The sequence below is a fragment of the Sarcophilus harrisii genome, chromosome 5 (assembly GCF_902635505.1).
Source record: "Sarcophilus harrisii chromosome 5, mSarHar1.11, whole genome shotgun sequence".
Classification (NCBI taxonomy): domain Eukaryota; kingdom Metazoa; phylum Chordata; class Mammalia; order Dasyuromorphia; family Dasyuridae; genus Sarcophilus; species Sarcophilus harrisii.
The window spans coordinates 98578793-98593673 of record NC_045430.1 but is presented as its reverse complement, the minus strand read 5'-3'; the positions used below and the strand labels follow the sequence as shown (position 1 = coordinate 98593673).

Genomic DNA, 14881 nt, shown 5'->3' with positions numbered 1-14881 from the left:
ATCAATTTCACTGACTTAACACCTTGTTTCAAATTCAGAGTTCTGGCCCATAACAGTTCCCTACTCTCCTATTTTACATGGTATTACCTTTTATGTTCAAATCATGTACCCATTTTGACCTTATCTTGCTATATGACGTGAGATCTTGGTCTTTACCTGGCTTGTCCCATATTATTTTTCAGTTTTTCTAATAGTTTTTGTCAAATAGTGAGTTCTTATCCCAGAAGTTAGAGTGTTGTGTTCATTTAATGATAGGTTATTATAGTATTTTTTGTACCTAATTCATTCTACTGATCCATTACTCTTAGTACCAAATAGTTTTTTGTTTTTTTTTAATAACTTTTTATTGACAGATCCCATGCCAGGGTAATTTTTTACAACATTATCCCTCGCACTCACTTCTGTTCCAATTTTTCCCCTTCCTCCCTCCAGCCCCTTCCCCAGATGGCAAGCAGTCCTATACATGTTAAATAGGTTACAGTATATCCTAGATAAAATATATGTGTGCAGAACTGAACAGTTCTCTTGTTGTACAGGGAGAATTGGATTCAGAAGGTATGAATAACCTGGGAAGAAAAACAAAAATGCAAGCAGTTTACATTCATTTCCCAGTGTTCTTTCTTTGGGTGTAGCTGCTTCTGTCCATACTTGATCAATTGAAGCTGAGATCAATTGAAACTGAGTTAGATCTTCTCTTTGTCGAAGAAATCCACTTCCATCAGAATACATCCTCATACAGTATCGTTGTTGAGATATATAATGATCTCCTGGTTCTGCTCATTTCACTTAGCATCAATTCATGTAAGTCTCTCCAAGCCTCTCTGTATTCATCCTGCTGGTCATTTCTTACAGAACAATAATATTCCATAACATTCATATACCACAATTTACTCAACTATTCTCCAGTTGATGGACATCTATTCATTTTCCAGTTTCTAGCCACTACATACAGGGCTGCCACAAACATTTTGGCACATATAGGTCCTTTTCCGTTCTTTAGTATCTCTTTGGGGTATAGTAGCCCAATAGTAACACTGCTGGATCAAAGGATATGCACAGTTTGATAACTTTTTGAGCATAGTTCCAAATTGCTCTCCAGAATGGCAGATGTGTTCACAATTCCACCAACAATGTATCAGTGTCCTTGTTTTCCCACATCCTCTCCAACATTCTGCATTATCTTTCCCTGTCATTCATTCTAGCCAATCTGACAGGTGTGTAGTGAATACCAAATAGTTTTGATGATTGTTGCTTTACAATATCCTTTTAGATTTGCTTACAACTAGACCATCTTCCTTTGCATTTTTGTTTCACTAATTACTTTGATATTCTTGATCCTTTTCTTCCAAATAAATTTTATTATTATTTTTTGTAGCTCTGTAAAATAATTTTTTTTGGTAGTTTGTTGTAGCATTGAATAAGTAAATTAGTTTAGGCAGAATTGTCATTTTTATCATATTATCTTGACCTACCCATGAGCATTTGATATTTTTCTAGTTGTTTAGATCTGACTTTATTTGTGTGAAAATTATTTTGTAATTGTGTTCTTATAGTTTGTATAGTTTCTGGGTTTGTCTTAGTAGGTAGACTCCCAAGTATTTTATATTGTCTACTATTTTTTGTAATGGAATTTCTCTTTCTATCTCCTACACCTGAGCTTTGTTAGTCATATGTAGAAATACAGATTTTTTTGTGGGTTTATTTTACAGCTTTCAGCTTTGGTAAAATTGTTAATTATTTCAAGTAGTTTTTTAGTTGATTCTCTAGGACTGTCTAAGCATAGCATATCATCTGCAAAGAGTGATAATTTTGTTTCCTCATGGCCTATTCTAATTCCTTCAATTTCTTTTTCTTTTTTTATTGCTAAAGCTGAAATTTCTAGTATCGTATTGAATGATAATAGTGATCCTTGTTATAATAATGAGCATCCTTGTTTCACCCCGGATTTACTGAAGGCTTCTAGCTTATCCCCATTACAGTTATTGTTTGATGATGGTTTTAGATATGACTTATCATTTTAAGGAAAAGTATTTATTCCTGTGCTTTCTAGTGTTTTTAATAGGAATGGTGCAATATTTTTGTCAAAGGCTTTTTCTGCATCTGTTGAGATAAATTTCTATTGATTTTGTTACTGATGTGGTCAATTATAATAATGGTTTTCCTAATATTGACCCAGCCTTGCATTCCTACTATCAATCCTACCTGGTTATAATAGATAATCCTGGTGATAAATTCCTGTAATCTCTTTACTAGTATTTTACTTAAAGTTTTTGCCATCAATGTTTATTAGGGAGATTAGTCTCTAATTTTCTTTCTCTTTTGACTCTTCCTTTTTTATTTATATAAGTACTACATTTGTAAAAGAAATTCACCTATTTTTTCGATTAATTATTCTTTGAAATTAATTGTTCTTTGAATGTTTGGTAGTATTCACTTGTAAATCTGTCTAGCCCTATTGATTTTTTCCTTAGGGAGTTTTCATTGATGGTTTGTTCAATTTCTTTTTCTAAATGGGGTTATGTATTTTATTTCCTTTTCTGTTAATCTTGGCAATTTATATTTTTTTCATTTCATTTCACTTGGAGTGTCAGATTTATTGGCTTGCAGTTGAGCAAAATAGCTCCTAATTATTATGTTAATTTCTTCATTGGTGATGAATTCATCCTTTTCATTTTTGATACTGGTAATTTGATTGTTTTTTTTTTAAATTAAATTAGCCAGAGGTTTATCTATTTTATTTGTTTTTTTCCCCCAAAACTAATCTATTTGGCTTTTTAGTTTTATTTATTAGTTTAGTAGTTTTCTTATTTTCACTGAATCTCTTTGATTTTCAGAATTTCCGATTTGGTATTTAATTGGGAATTTTTAATTGGTCCTTTTTTTAGCCGTTATAGTTGCATGCCCAATTCATTGATCTGCTCTTTCTGTTTTATTGATGTAAACATTTAAATTATAATATATTGCTTTGAAATACTTTATTGAAATAGTAATATTTGAAACAATTGATTAGAAATCTAAGTATTGTTTTGTCTGCGTTTCATAAAGTTTGGTATGTTGTCTTGTTATTGTCATTCTCGTTAATGAAATTTGATTTTTTCTCTGATTTGTTGTTCAACTCACTTTTTTTTAGGATTAGTTATTTGATTTCAGTTAATTTTTAATCTATTTTCCCATGGCCCTTAATTACATGTAATTTCTGTAGCATCATGATTTGAAAAGGATGCTTTTATTTGCCTTTTATATTTGATTGTAAAGTTTTTGTGTCCTAATACATAGTCAATTTTTGTGTAGGTGCCATGTATCACTAGAAATTTTCTCATCTTTTATATCTAACTTTTCTAAAATTCTGTTCATCTCCTAATTTTTTTTCTTGTTTATTTTTTGGTTACATTTATCAAGTTCTGCAAGGAGGAGGTTGAGGTTCCCCACTAGTATGGTTTTAAATTCTATTTCTCCTGTAACTTATTTAATTTTTTTCTTTAGAAATTCAGATACTGTACCATTTGATGCTTATATGTTTATTATTGGTAATTTTTCATTGTCTATGACAGTGATTCTCAAAATATGGTGAAGAGAATCCTGGGGATTTCTGAAACACTTTCAGAAGGTCTTTAAATTCAAAATTAGTTTTTATTTCTAATATGGTAAATATCTTTAAGTATAATCCACATAAGCAAAAACTTTTTGGACAGATCCAATAATTTTTAGTAGTATAAACATATTGTGAATAGAAGTTTGAGAACTACTGTTCTACGATAACAAGATAAAATTTCCTTCCTTGTCTATTTTAATTAGATCAATAGATCTATATCTTTGTCTTTGCTTTGTCATGATTTCTAGTCCTATTTTATTTATTTATTTATTTATTATTTCAGCCGAAACCATAATATATTCTCTTCCAGCTTTTTACCTTTACTCTCTGTGTAGCTATCTGCTTGCTTCAGATGTGTTTATGGGAGAGTTTATCTCATTCATACTCACAGTTATGATTACTGTGTACTTTCCTCCATCCTTTTTTTTCTCCATTTATACTTTTCTTTCTCTCCTTTCACCCCATCCTTCCTTACCGGTGTTTTGATTCTTGCCACCTCTCATTTTTAACTTCTTCCAGTTGAATTTTTATTTTTCATCCCTTAATTTTTTTTATATATTAGCACATCAAAGTCAACTTATATGCATACTTTCTTGTCTCTGTATACTTTTTCTAAGTGCCCTAATAGATATAGTTCTAAGAGTTACAAGTATCGTCATTCCATCTAGGGATTTAAACAGTTTAACCTTATTGAAATTTTTTTCTTTCCTGTTTACTTATATGCTTTTTGTATTTGTATTTGTCTTGTCAAGATCAAATTTTCTGTTCAACTTTGATCTTTTCCTTAGGAAAGTTTGATGATCCCCTTGTTATATTGATCTTTTCTCTTAAAAGTTTGCTTAATTTTTCTGGGTAATTGATTCTTGTTTATAATTCAAACTCCTTGGCTTTTGGTGATTGATGGATTCTTTACATTTCTGTTTTACCCTCTGGTTAGGATTTTGGGGAAGTTTTCCTTAATAATTTTTTGAAAAATGCTGTCGAGGGTCCTTTTTTGATCTTGGCTTTTCTAGGTAGTCTGATAATTCTTAAATTACCTCTCTTGGATCTATTTTCCAGGTTAATTATTTTTCCAATGAGGGTGTTTTACATTTCCTTCAATTTTTTCATTCTTTTTATTTGTTTTTGATTGATTCTTGATGTCTCATTGAGTCATTAGCTTCCACTTGCCCAATTCTAATTTTTAAAGAATTGTTAGCTTTTGTACCTCCTTTTCCAATTGGCCAGTTCTATTTTTTAAGGAGTTGTTTCTTCAGTTAATTTTTGTTTTCCAAGCTATTGACTTTTTTTTTTTCATGATTCTCTTGAATAATCCTCATTTCTTTTCCCAGCTTTTCTTCTACCTTTCTTCTCTGATATTTCAAATCCTTATTAGAGCTCTTTCAAGAGGACTGGCATAATTGCTTTCTTTAGTCAGGGCTCTTTTTTGTTTTTGTTTTTGTTCATTTCCTAGCCTTTTTTGTTACTTTTGTTACAGAGCTAACCTCTGCTTCTGTGCTTCTGCCTAAAAAAATAAAAATTCAACTGGAAGAAGGATCATCTATCCCAAGCTTCTTACTCTGGGGGCCAAGGGTCTGGTAACTGGCTTTCTATGCCAGGTCCTTTGGAACTGGTACTTTGCACACTGAAATAGGGTGGCTCAGTTTAGTCACTCGTATTATACCTGCATTACTGAGACTTGAAATTTTCCTGCTGTGCTGGAGTTGGAGACCTCACAGTTGGTCTATTGTGCCATTGGTCTTCTGAGTCTGGATTGTGAGACTTCAGTGGCTGATATATGCTATGGCTAAACCCACTGACTTGCCTAGGCATCGTGCCTCTGTACTTTGCTATTCTCTTTTATCCAAGTGAGACAGGCCTCTAATGAACTACTGCAAAACTGTTTCATTCTGTTCTTTTGTGGGTTCTGTCATTTTAGAATTCTTTTAGAGCCTTGATTTAATGTTGTTTCCAAGGGAAATTGGGGAGAGTTCAGGCAATTTCCTGGCTTTGCTTTGCCATTCTTGCGTCATATCCAAATTTTCAATGTTTAGTAATTGAAAGAAGTGGCAGATGTGATTGTTAAGACATTGTGAGTGAACTTTGTAACATCTTTGGGAAAGGAGAAGTATTGCATAATTAAAAAAGAAGTTGGAAAAAAGTCTGTTGCAAAGAATTGAGCTGTGTACTTAACTTACATTGCTATCAAAATTCTAGTGGGTAATAAAGAGATGGGTAAATGAAAATTTAGAAAAGGGTTGAAATGACTTCCTCAAAAATAGGTCTTACTAGACTAGCATTCTATCTTTCTTTTTTTCTTCTTTTTTGGGTGGGGTGGGGAAGGGTTTGCATTTTATACCAGGGTTGAGTGAGAGGCTTACAGTTTATCTAGATTTTAGTAGATAGTTTAATAAATTATCTCTTGTTATTGTGGAAATGATATAAAGATGTGTTTAATTAGTGGTACAATTCATTGGATTTAGAAATTGGCTAATTGACAGACTCCATTAGTAGTAATCATTAAGTGTTTGAGGTTAGTTTGGCAGGAAATATTTAGGGTATTGCTTCAGAGTGCTGTGTTTGACCCTATATTGTTTAATATATTTATTATAATTTGGATAATGTTTATTATAACTTGCTGTAAATGGTAATCAAATGTGTATTAGCACAAAGCTGGGTGGGATAGCTGACCCTCTGAATGATAATCAAAATCCGCACAAAATTTTCATGGCTAAAATAACCTTGTGACAAATTCAGTAAGATGAAATTTAGGGTATAAGAAATGATCTCAGTTTTCATTGTAACAAGCCTTCTGCCAGTCCATATCATCTTCTTTTCTTCTACTTATAATGTTAGAGAGTGACTAGATCACTGAGAGATTAAGTAATATGGCCAGGTATTTATGCCGGAAATGTGTTAAAGGCTTGACTTGAATACAGGTAATTCTGGATATCATGATAGTTCTGTATCCATTATGGTTGAAATTTTGTATTCAGTATTCACTAAGATAAAAATTTAGAAATGATAAATACAGTGATAAATTTAAATCTTACAGTTGGTTTAAAAATTGATTTTGCAGTTACAAGCTAAAAAAAATGAACAGATGAATTAGTGAATAAATAAAAAAATGGTTTACTTTGTGCCAAATATTCTATCTATAATAGATATTAATAGAAAGTGAGACAGTCCCTGATCTCAAAGAGCTGATGTTTATATAGAGAAATCAATTTGGTGATACAGTGGATGGTACTCCAGGTCTTTAATCAGGAAAGCTTCTCTTCTTGAGTTCAAATCTGACCACAGATACTTACTAGCCGTGTGATACTGGGCAAGTTACTTAACCCTATTTGCTTTAGTTTACTTATCTGTAAAATGAGCTGGAGAAGGAAATGGCAGTGTCAGGCCTAACTGAAAAGTGACTAAAACAATAACAAAAACAAAATATAGGAGGGTTTAGCTCCAGGACAACTGGAAAAAGTTAATGTTTTTAAAGATGTAGCTGCAAAGCATCGTCATAAGAATTATTAATATTGATGAAATCATTCTTGTTTCTAATGCTGAACCTTAAGGTTTATTCTTTATATTTCTGTCCTCAGCATTTAGTACGCTGCCTGGAACTTGATAGACATTTAACAAAGGCTTATTGTTGAATGATTGATTTCGTGGTGCTAATGACTTTAGTGCTAAGAATTTTCTTTCATGGATGTTCAGTAGCTGTGGCTTCTGTAGATTGCAAGACTGGCAAAGGTATTTGCCAGAAAGAAACTAGACACTGATCAACATCTAATACCCTATACCAAGATAAGGTTGAAATGGGTTCATGATTTAGACATGCAGGGTTATAGTATAAGCAAATTAGGAGAGCAAGAGGTAGTCTACCTATCAAATCTGTGGAGGAGGGAAGAATTTATGGCCAGAGAAGAACTAGAGAACATTATGAAATGCGGAATGTGTAATTTTGATTACATTAAATTAAAAAAGTTTTATACAAACAAAACTAATACAGCCAAGATTAGAAGGGAATCAGAAAGCTGGGAAAAAATTTTTGTAGCCAGTGGTTTTGATAAAGGCCTCATTTCTAAAATATACTTCCTTATATTTAAAAGAATGTAAGCCATTCCCCAATTGCAAAATGGTCAAAGGATATGAACAATTTTCAGATGAAAAAATTAAAGCTATTTCTAGTCATGTGAAAAATGCTCAAAATCACATAATCGCAGATTAGTTTATTGTCATGGATCCTGATGAACTATACTCACTACTTTCCTTTTCCCTACCTCCATGTTTCCCAACCTATCTTGGCTGTCCTGATTAGAAAAAAAGATGGGAAGAAAATGAATGATTAAAAATGAATAGATGAACAGAAAAAATTATTTGGTTCAAAATTAAATTTACCAGAGTAAATATCCAGTGTCATTATTCTAATTTTATCTTAAAACACTGCCCTTTCTTTTAGTCTGTTATAGGAGAGTTCTATCTAGAACAAGATGATATTTCTATCTCATTGCCATTATGATAGTTTGAGAAAGAAAGCCATAGTTGTGTTTCTAATTTGTTATTTTTTGGATGAAAGACACAATTGCTGAGGAAAGTGGGACACATACACACACACATACACGTTTATGTGTTTATAACATATATTTACAAATACACATATAAACACATAAATATACACATACACATATTTAATACATGTAGAAACATCTATAAACAAATTGTTAATATAAATATAAACACATTTCAAATACATATAAATATAAGCTTACATATGAATACACAGTACATAAAACCACATATGTATATGTGTCACATAACATAACCTAGCATATTTAAGTCATTTGCTCTTTTTTTCTTCTTATCTTTTCAGGGATCTATCTTAACTCTGGACAAAAATACATTTTTCTTAAAATATGTTTCATTTCCTAATGCACTACAATGCCATTTCTCAGGAATTTAGACTTAGGAATTTAGATTTCCAGCAACTGTGAGTAGCCTAGTAGAGAAGCAGGAAATAAGTTTTTTTTAAAAGGCTTTTTTTAGCAAGCAAAATTGCCATTGCTGTATTTTCTAGAATTTTGACTCTTAATTTGCTCACAGTTATTTTTATTTTATTTTTTTATTTAATAGCCTTTTATTTACAGGTTATATGTATGGGTAACTTTACAGCACTGACAATTGCCAAACCTCTTGTTCCAATTTTTCCCCTCTTACCCCCACCCCCTCCCCCAGATGGCAGGATGACCAGTAGATGTTAAATATATTAAAATATAACTTAGATACACAATAAGTATATATGACCCAAACATTATTTTGCTGTACAAAAAGAATCAGACTCTGAAATATTGTACAATTTTGTTCACAGTTCTAATAATCTTCATTGTGTAAATTTTTATACTGCTACAAATTAAGATGGAAAAGTTTGCAAGAAACAGATATAGAGACAGTAAAACATCAGCACTATATATTATTTGATGGTGATGATGGCAAATACAGAGCATCATCATTCTATTTTAAAAAGAAGGCATGGTAAAATAACATTTAGTAATATTTACAATAAACAACAGAATGAAAAAGTGTTGGCACTTACTAAACTTTTACTGCATTATCTGAAAAATTTGCTTTTATGGAATACATTGATGTGAAATAAAGAGCTTTTACTGTGTGTAAGTTAAATGTAGTGTTTTATAACAAAAATTAGTTTATGTATTTTTTTCATTCTCTTTCTCTTCTAGTATGCATTACCACTTCAATTGGTGAACAATCAAACTATGATGCATTGGATGGAGATATTTCGCACTATTATTGATAGAATAGTTCCCCCTGTAAGTAAATTCTTATTTTTCCTTGAGGAAAATTATAGTTGGGTATTGGGATGCTTGCTGAGTACAGATTTTGATTGAGTGAAAAATCTTTGTATTGATTTTAAATTTGGAATTGTTCAAAGATGATTGTACCCTTGTCAATATTTTGTGTTATAAATTTAGTCTGGTATTTCATTTTTGTTTTTGTTATCCATTTTATTATAATTTTATTCTGATCTTAACAAATATCAAGCAAAATTAACATTTCCACATACATTATAAAACATAAGGAGAGGATTGCATGTGAAAATTTGAATCTTGTTATATTAGAACTTATTTTTCTTTTTTAAATAATAACTTTTTATTCTCAGAATATATGCAAAGAAAGTTTTTGACATTCACCCTTGCAAAATCTTGTGTTCCAATTTTTTTCTCCCTCCTTTCCTCTACTATTCCCCTAGACAAGTAATCCAGTATAAGTTAAACATGGGCAATTCTTCTGTACATATTATCACAATCATCATGCTGCACAATAAAAATCAGATCAAAAAGGAAAAAAAAAGGAGGAAAAAAGCGTTGCTTTTCTTTTTTAACTGTATAAATTCATCATAGCTGGTCTTGATTCCTTCTAGTTTTCCTTTTGTTCTGTTCTATTTTTTGGAGTGGGGGATCCCTATTCTTAGTTCCACTTTTCCTCCTATCACCTCTTAACAGTTTAAAAAGAAAAAAGAAAAACAAAGCCTTTGTACCAAATACAAGGAAACATGCATGCCAAGCAAAATAAAATTCCAATATTTGTCATATCCAGAAATTTATTTAGTCTAGTGCTTTTCTCTAGTTTCTGTCACTAGGTGAATAACGTATGGTTATTTCTTTGATCAGAGTTCTTAAGTTTTTCAAAGCTATTTTCTTTTACAGTGTTAGTATTGTTCTAGTTCTGCTAATTTCAGAATATATTGGTGATTGCCTGAGAATACTTATGCTGGATAAATTAATACAGTGATTATATGGTTTTGTCAGAGGGTGAGCACAAAGGATTGTTATTATGCCAGACTTATGGGAACAGCTTAGTTGCTGGGCACTCATATCTCTTTTAGGAGACCATTAAGGTGTCTCCTAATATCTTGATATTTCCTCCTTTTGGCCAAAGAAAGAGTCACAAGAATGCCTGCCTTTCTGACTAATAAAAGAAAGGCATTTATTAAATCAAGATGCCATTTCCTTGAAGGGACCTAGGGAAGTGTTAACCACTGTTTGTTTATAAGCAGAAAAGAGAGGAGAACTAAAAACATAGAGGGAGAAAATGACAACCTTGATGTCCCTGGAGGATTTTGCCATCTACTAACCCTAACCCTAAATGAAATTATCCAAAAGTCCACACTCACAAGTTTGGCAGCTGTGGGAATAGTCAGAAGGACCTGGTAGAGGTCTTTAGAAGCAATGCTTGCTCAGACATATAGCTTGAGATGTACAGTTGTGAGAAAATTCCTTGTATCAGTTTTTGGATTGTAGTTTCTGGTTTCCAAACAGCACATAGCAGGAATGATCTAGTTTCCCAGACACTCGGGGAATGCACAATGCAGTAAAGCTTTTCTCACATTTCCCATAATTGCATAATTATGTTATGTCATGTACTTAGATCTCACAGAAGTTCCCCTCCTGAGAAGGGAGATATAAGTTCTGAGAAGGGAGATATATGTATGTATATATGGATGTATGTCCCCAAGGTAAGCAAGAAAAGTAAGAAAACTTACACATCACTAAAATCAAATCTTCTATTCTAGTAATCCATTCTTTTTTTTTTTTTTTTTTTTTTAATAACTTTTTATTGACAGAACCCATGCCAGGGTAATTTTTTACAACATTATCCCTTGCACTCACTTCTGTTCCGACTTTTCCCTCCCACCCTCCATCTCCTCCCTTAGATGGCAAGCAATCCTATATATGTTGAATATGTCATAGTATATCGTATGTGTGCAGAACCGAACAGTTTTCTTGTTGCACAGGGAGAATTGAATTCAGAAGGTAAAAAATAACCTGGGAAGAAAAACAAAAATTCAAACAGTTTACAGTGTTTTTTCTTTGGGTGTAGCTGCTTCTGTTCATCATTGATCAATTGAAACTGAATTAGGTCTCTTTGTCAAAGAAATCCACTTCCATCAGATTACATCTTCATACAGTATCGTTGTTGACGTATATAATGATTTCCTGGTTCTGCTCATTTCACTTAGCATCAGTTCATGTAAGTCTCTCCAAGCCTCTCTGTATTCATCCTGCTGGTCATTTCTTACAGAACAATAATATTCCATAACATTCTCCAATTGATGGGCATCCATTCATTTTCCAGTTTCTAGCCACTACAAAAAGGGCTGCCACAAACATTTTGGCCCACACAGGTCCCTTTCCCTTCTTTAGTATATCTTTGGGATATAAGCCCAGTAGTAGCACTGCTGGGTCAAAGGGTATGCACAGTTTGATAACTTTTTGGGCATAATTCCAGATTGCTCTCCAGAATGATTGGAATCGTTCACAACTCCACCAACAATGTATCATTGTCCCAGTTTTCCTGCATCCCCTCCAACAATCATCATTATTTTTTCCTGTCATCTTAGCCAATCTGACAGGTGTGTAGTGGTATCTCAGAGGTGTCTTAATTTGCATTTCTCTGGTAATCCATTCTTAATATCTATTTAACCACCACATTTTGAGTCCTGTCTGTCTCATCTGGTCCTTAGATATCTTGCAATTTGCTTATTCTCAGGACAGCTCTTAAAGGGACTCTGATATTCTGATTCCAAATCTAGAATCTAGATAATTCTGCCAGTAATACCGTTTAAATTTGGTTTCCCAATTTTGAAACTTCAGAGAATTTCAGTTCATATACCATTTGATATTTCTATTATCTAAATCCTATACGTTATATAAGCATTTTAAAAAAATTTATCAGGATCCAACTGTAAAATGAATTCTTCTGACTATTAAAATTATTAGATACTTTAAAATAATTTCACTTTCTTTGCTATTGTCAATACAATTTATATGTAAAGTCATTGGTCCATTTTTGAGAACTTAGTTGGAAGCCAATTATATACATCTGTATAATTCTTGGAGAAAACAGTGCAGTCCTGTTGCTTTCTAAAAGTTTATTATTTATTTAAAAAACTTTCACATTATATCTTTGTCTAATAATTTCCCCCTTATGAGTATATGTCATATCTATATTACAATTTGACCACAAATACAGGTTAAAGTTATAAGATTTTCTTACTTGTATCCTATTATAGTAACTCAGAGATGGTCTGTTATTTAAATGTTATTTAATAGAGTTAGTATTATATTTGCATAACTTCTTAATTATAGAAATTTGCTATAAAAGGAAAAAAGGTGTCATATATCATAATGAGGGAAAATTTACTTAGCTCTCTTTTATTCCAGACAAGAGTCATCTAACAGCTGTTCATGTAGTTAAGGGATTAACCTCAGGGATTAACTCAGGATTAACCAGGTGGGGAAAATTCATTTTCAATCATGAAATAGGGAAGGGACCTCAGATAGGTCATGCATAGATTGTCCCTAAAATTTTTCTCAGGCACAGACTGCAGCATGTGCATTTTCTACTGTTGGCTTCATGACAGTTCAGTCAGTTAGCCCTGTAATCAAAATGCAAAATAGTTAATTACATTCCCAAGGATATTTGTCTTAAAAAGCAAAATTACACTCACTATAAGTTAGAGTTTGAGTATGCTTTCCCTACAGTTAACATTTCATTTATCCTTTTCTTATGAATTAAAACTTGCCATATTCTGGAGTTTCAGACGTACTGCAAGTACCAGATATTGATTCATCATTAATATATTGAAGCTACTTTTAAAACTACTGTGTACACTTCCATAATAGCCAAAATTTTCAAATGAAAATTTGCTATTATATATTATCTTCTTTTTAGCAAAGTCTTATTAAATATTTAACACATTCTTTTAAAAGTCCAATTCATGTATAACTGCATCTGTATTAAAAAGCTGTTTTGTCTAACAGCATTTCTATTACTGGTCTCTCAAATATCACAATATAAGAGAATTTAGAAATAGAAAAATAACATGTCATATATTTAAAGCATGAAACAAAACTTCATATGACATCAATTGCTTTTCTAAATTATCCCACATAAAAAAGTCATTGATCTTATTATCTTTGACATTTTAAATCCATTTTATAGTTATCAGGCATGGAACAATTACATTCAAGTTAAAGAAATAATGTAGCGCTTAGCATATACCTGTTGGGAATCTTTACAAAGTGTTTAGCCATTGGAGTTGATTTAATCTTAGAAAGAGTTATTTTGGGCCAGAACTTGAAACAAGGTACTAAGTGGAACTGATTGAACAATGCTTGTGTTCACACCTTTAGAGAGCTCATAAGTATCTAAGTACTCAATGGAGTTCACACATTTGGGAGAGTTCAGGGTTTGGGTTTTGCACTTTGGGAGATAACCCAGAATCCCTCTCCCTCCAGAAAGCGGAGTTAACCTTTGGGAGATCACATATATAGGGAACTTTTGAAGTTTGGGATTAGTTCTTCTTGTGGGACTGAGGAGAGAGAGAGACTCTGGAAGAAAGCCTACAAGCCCTATCTTCGAGGCGAGAGAGATCCATTGCATCTTCCAACTTCGTGCTGGCTGGAGGCTGAAGAAAGCAAAGGCAGAAGCCAAGGACAAAGCTGCAAGGTCTCTTGGAGCCAAGCAAGACATAGGTCTCAACTAACTGGGCTAATTTGGAAGGAGAAATAAACGTTTGCATTTTTATCAGCTGGCTGCGATTTTGGAGTAATTATTTATTTCAACTGAGACTAAGGCTGCCTCCAGAAAACCTTCCCATATACCAATCATTGTTAAGCACTTTACAATTATTATATTATTTTGATCTATATTAACTCTGGGAGATTGGTATCATTTTTATTTTTTTCTTTACAGATCAGAAAACGGGCAAAGGAATAAGATAAGTTGCTTAATACACAGCTAATAAATTTCTGCAACTGGAATGTAACTCGTTTCCCTGCATTTTTCCAGAATTTTCCCCCCAACACCTGTATTTGGAAATCTGGTCTGATATGGCAAAAGGTTAAAAGGGAGAAGGAAAGGGTGTTTGACTTGGGGGAGTCACAGGGACCTCTGGTTTAAACAGAATTTTAAAGAAGAGGTTGTTATAAGATGCAAATCATTTATTTATTTTTTTCCTCCATTCAGGGATTACTTCTAAACTAACTGCCTTCCTTCATTGCTCTAGTATAATGAATCTATTAATTTTGTCATTTACTTTTACCTTTTTAAAAGTGAAATAGTATACTTTGATCTGCATTCAGATTCCATATCTGAATGTGGATGGTATTTTCCATCAAAAGTCTTTTGGAATTGTTTGAGATCATTGTATTGTTGAGAAAAGCAATTACTGACTAATAGGACAGAAAAGAAAAATGACTAATTTTAGAAGTATGTGGAAAAAATGAGGTATTA

General features: G+C 32.4%; 1 protein-coding gene across 5 annotated transcripts in view; it reads left to right on the top strand.

The window, feature by feature from the left end:
- Positions 1-14881, top strand: part of IPO8 (importin 8) — a 134430-nt gene that overhangs the window by 41762 nt on the left and 77787 nt on the right. For all 5 annotated transcript variants that reach the window (XR_004229479.1, XM_031938112.1, XM_031938114.1 and 2 more), the window contains one exon: positions 9304-9393. Coding sequence is in view for 4 of the 5 variants with exons in the window: in XM_031938112.1 (XP_031793972.1) it covers positions 9304-9393 (90 nt within the window). In the remaining variant the exon portion in view is untranslated. The remainder of the gene's footprint in view (positions 1-9303; positions 9394-14881) is intronic.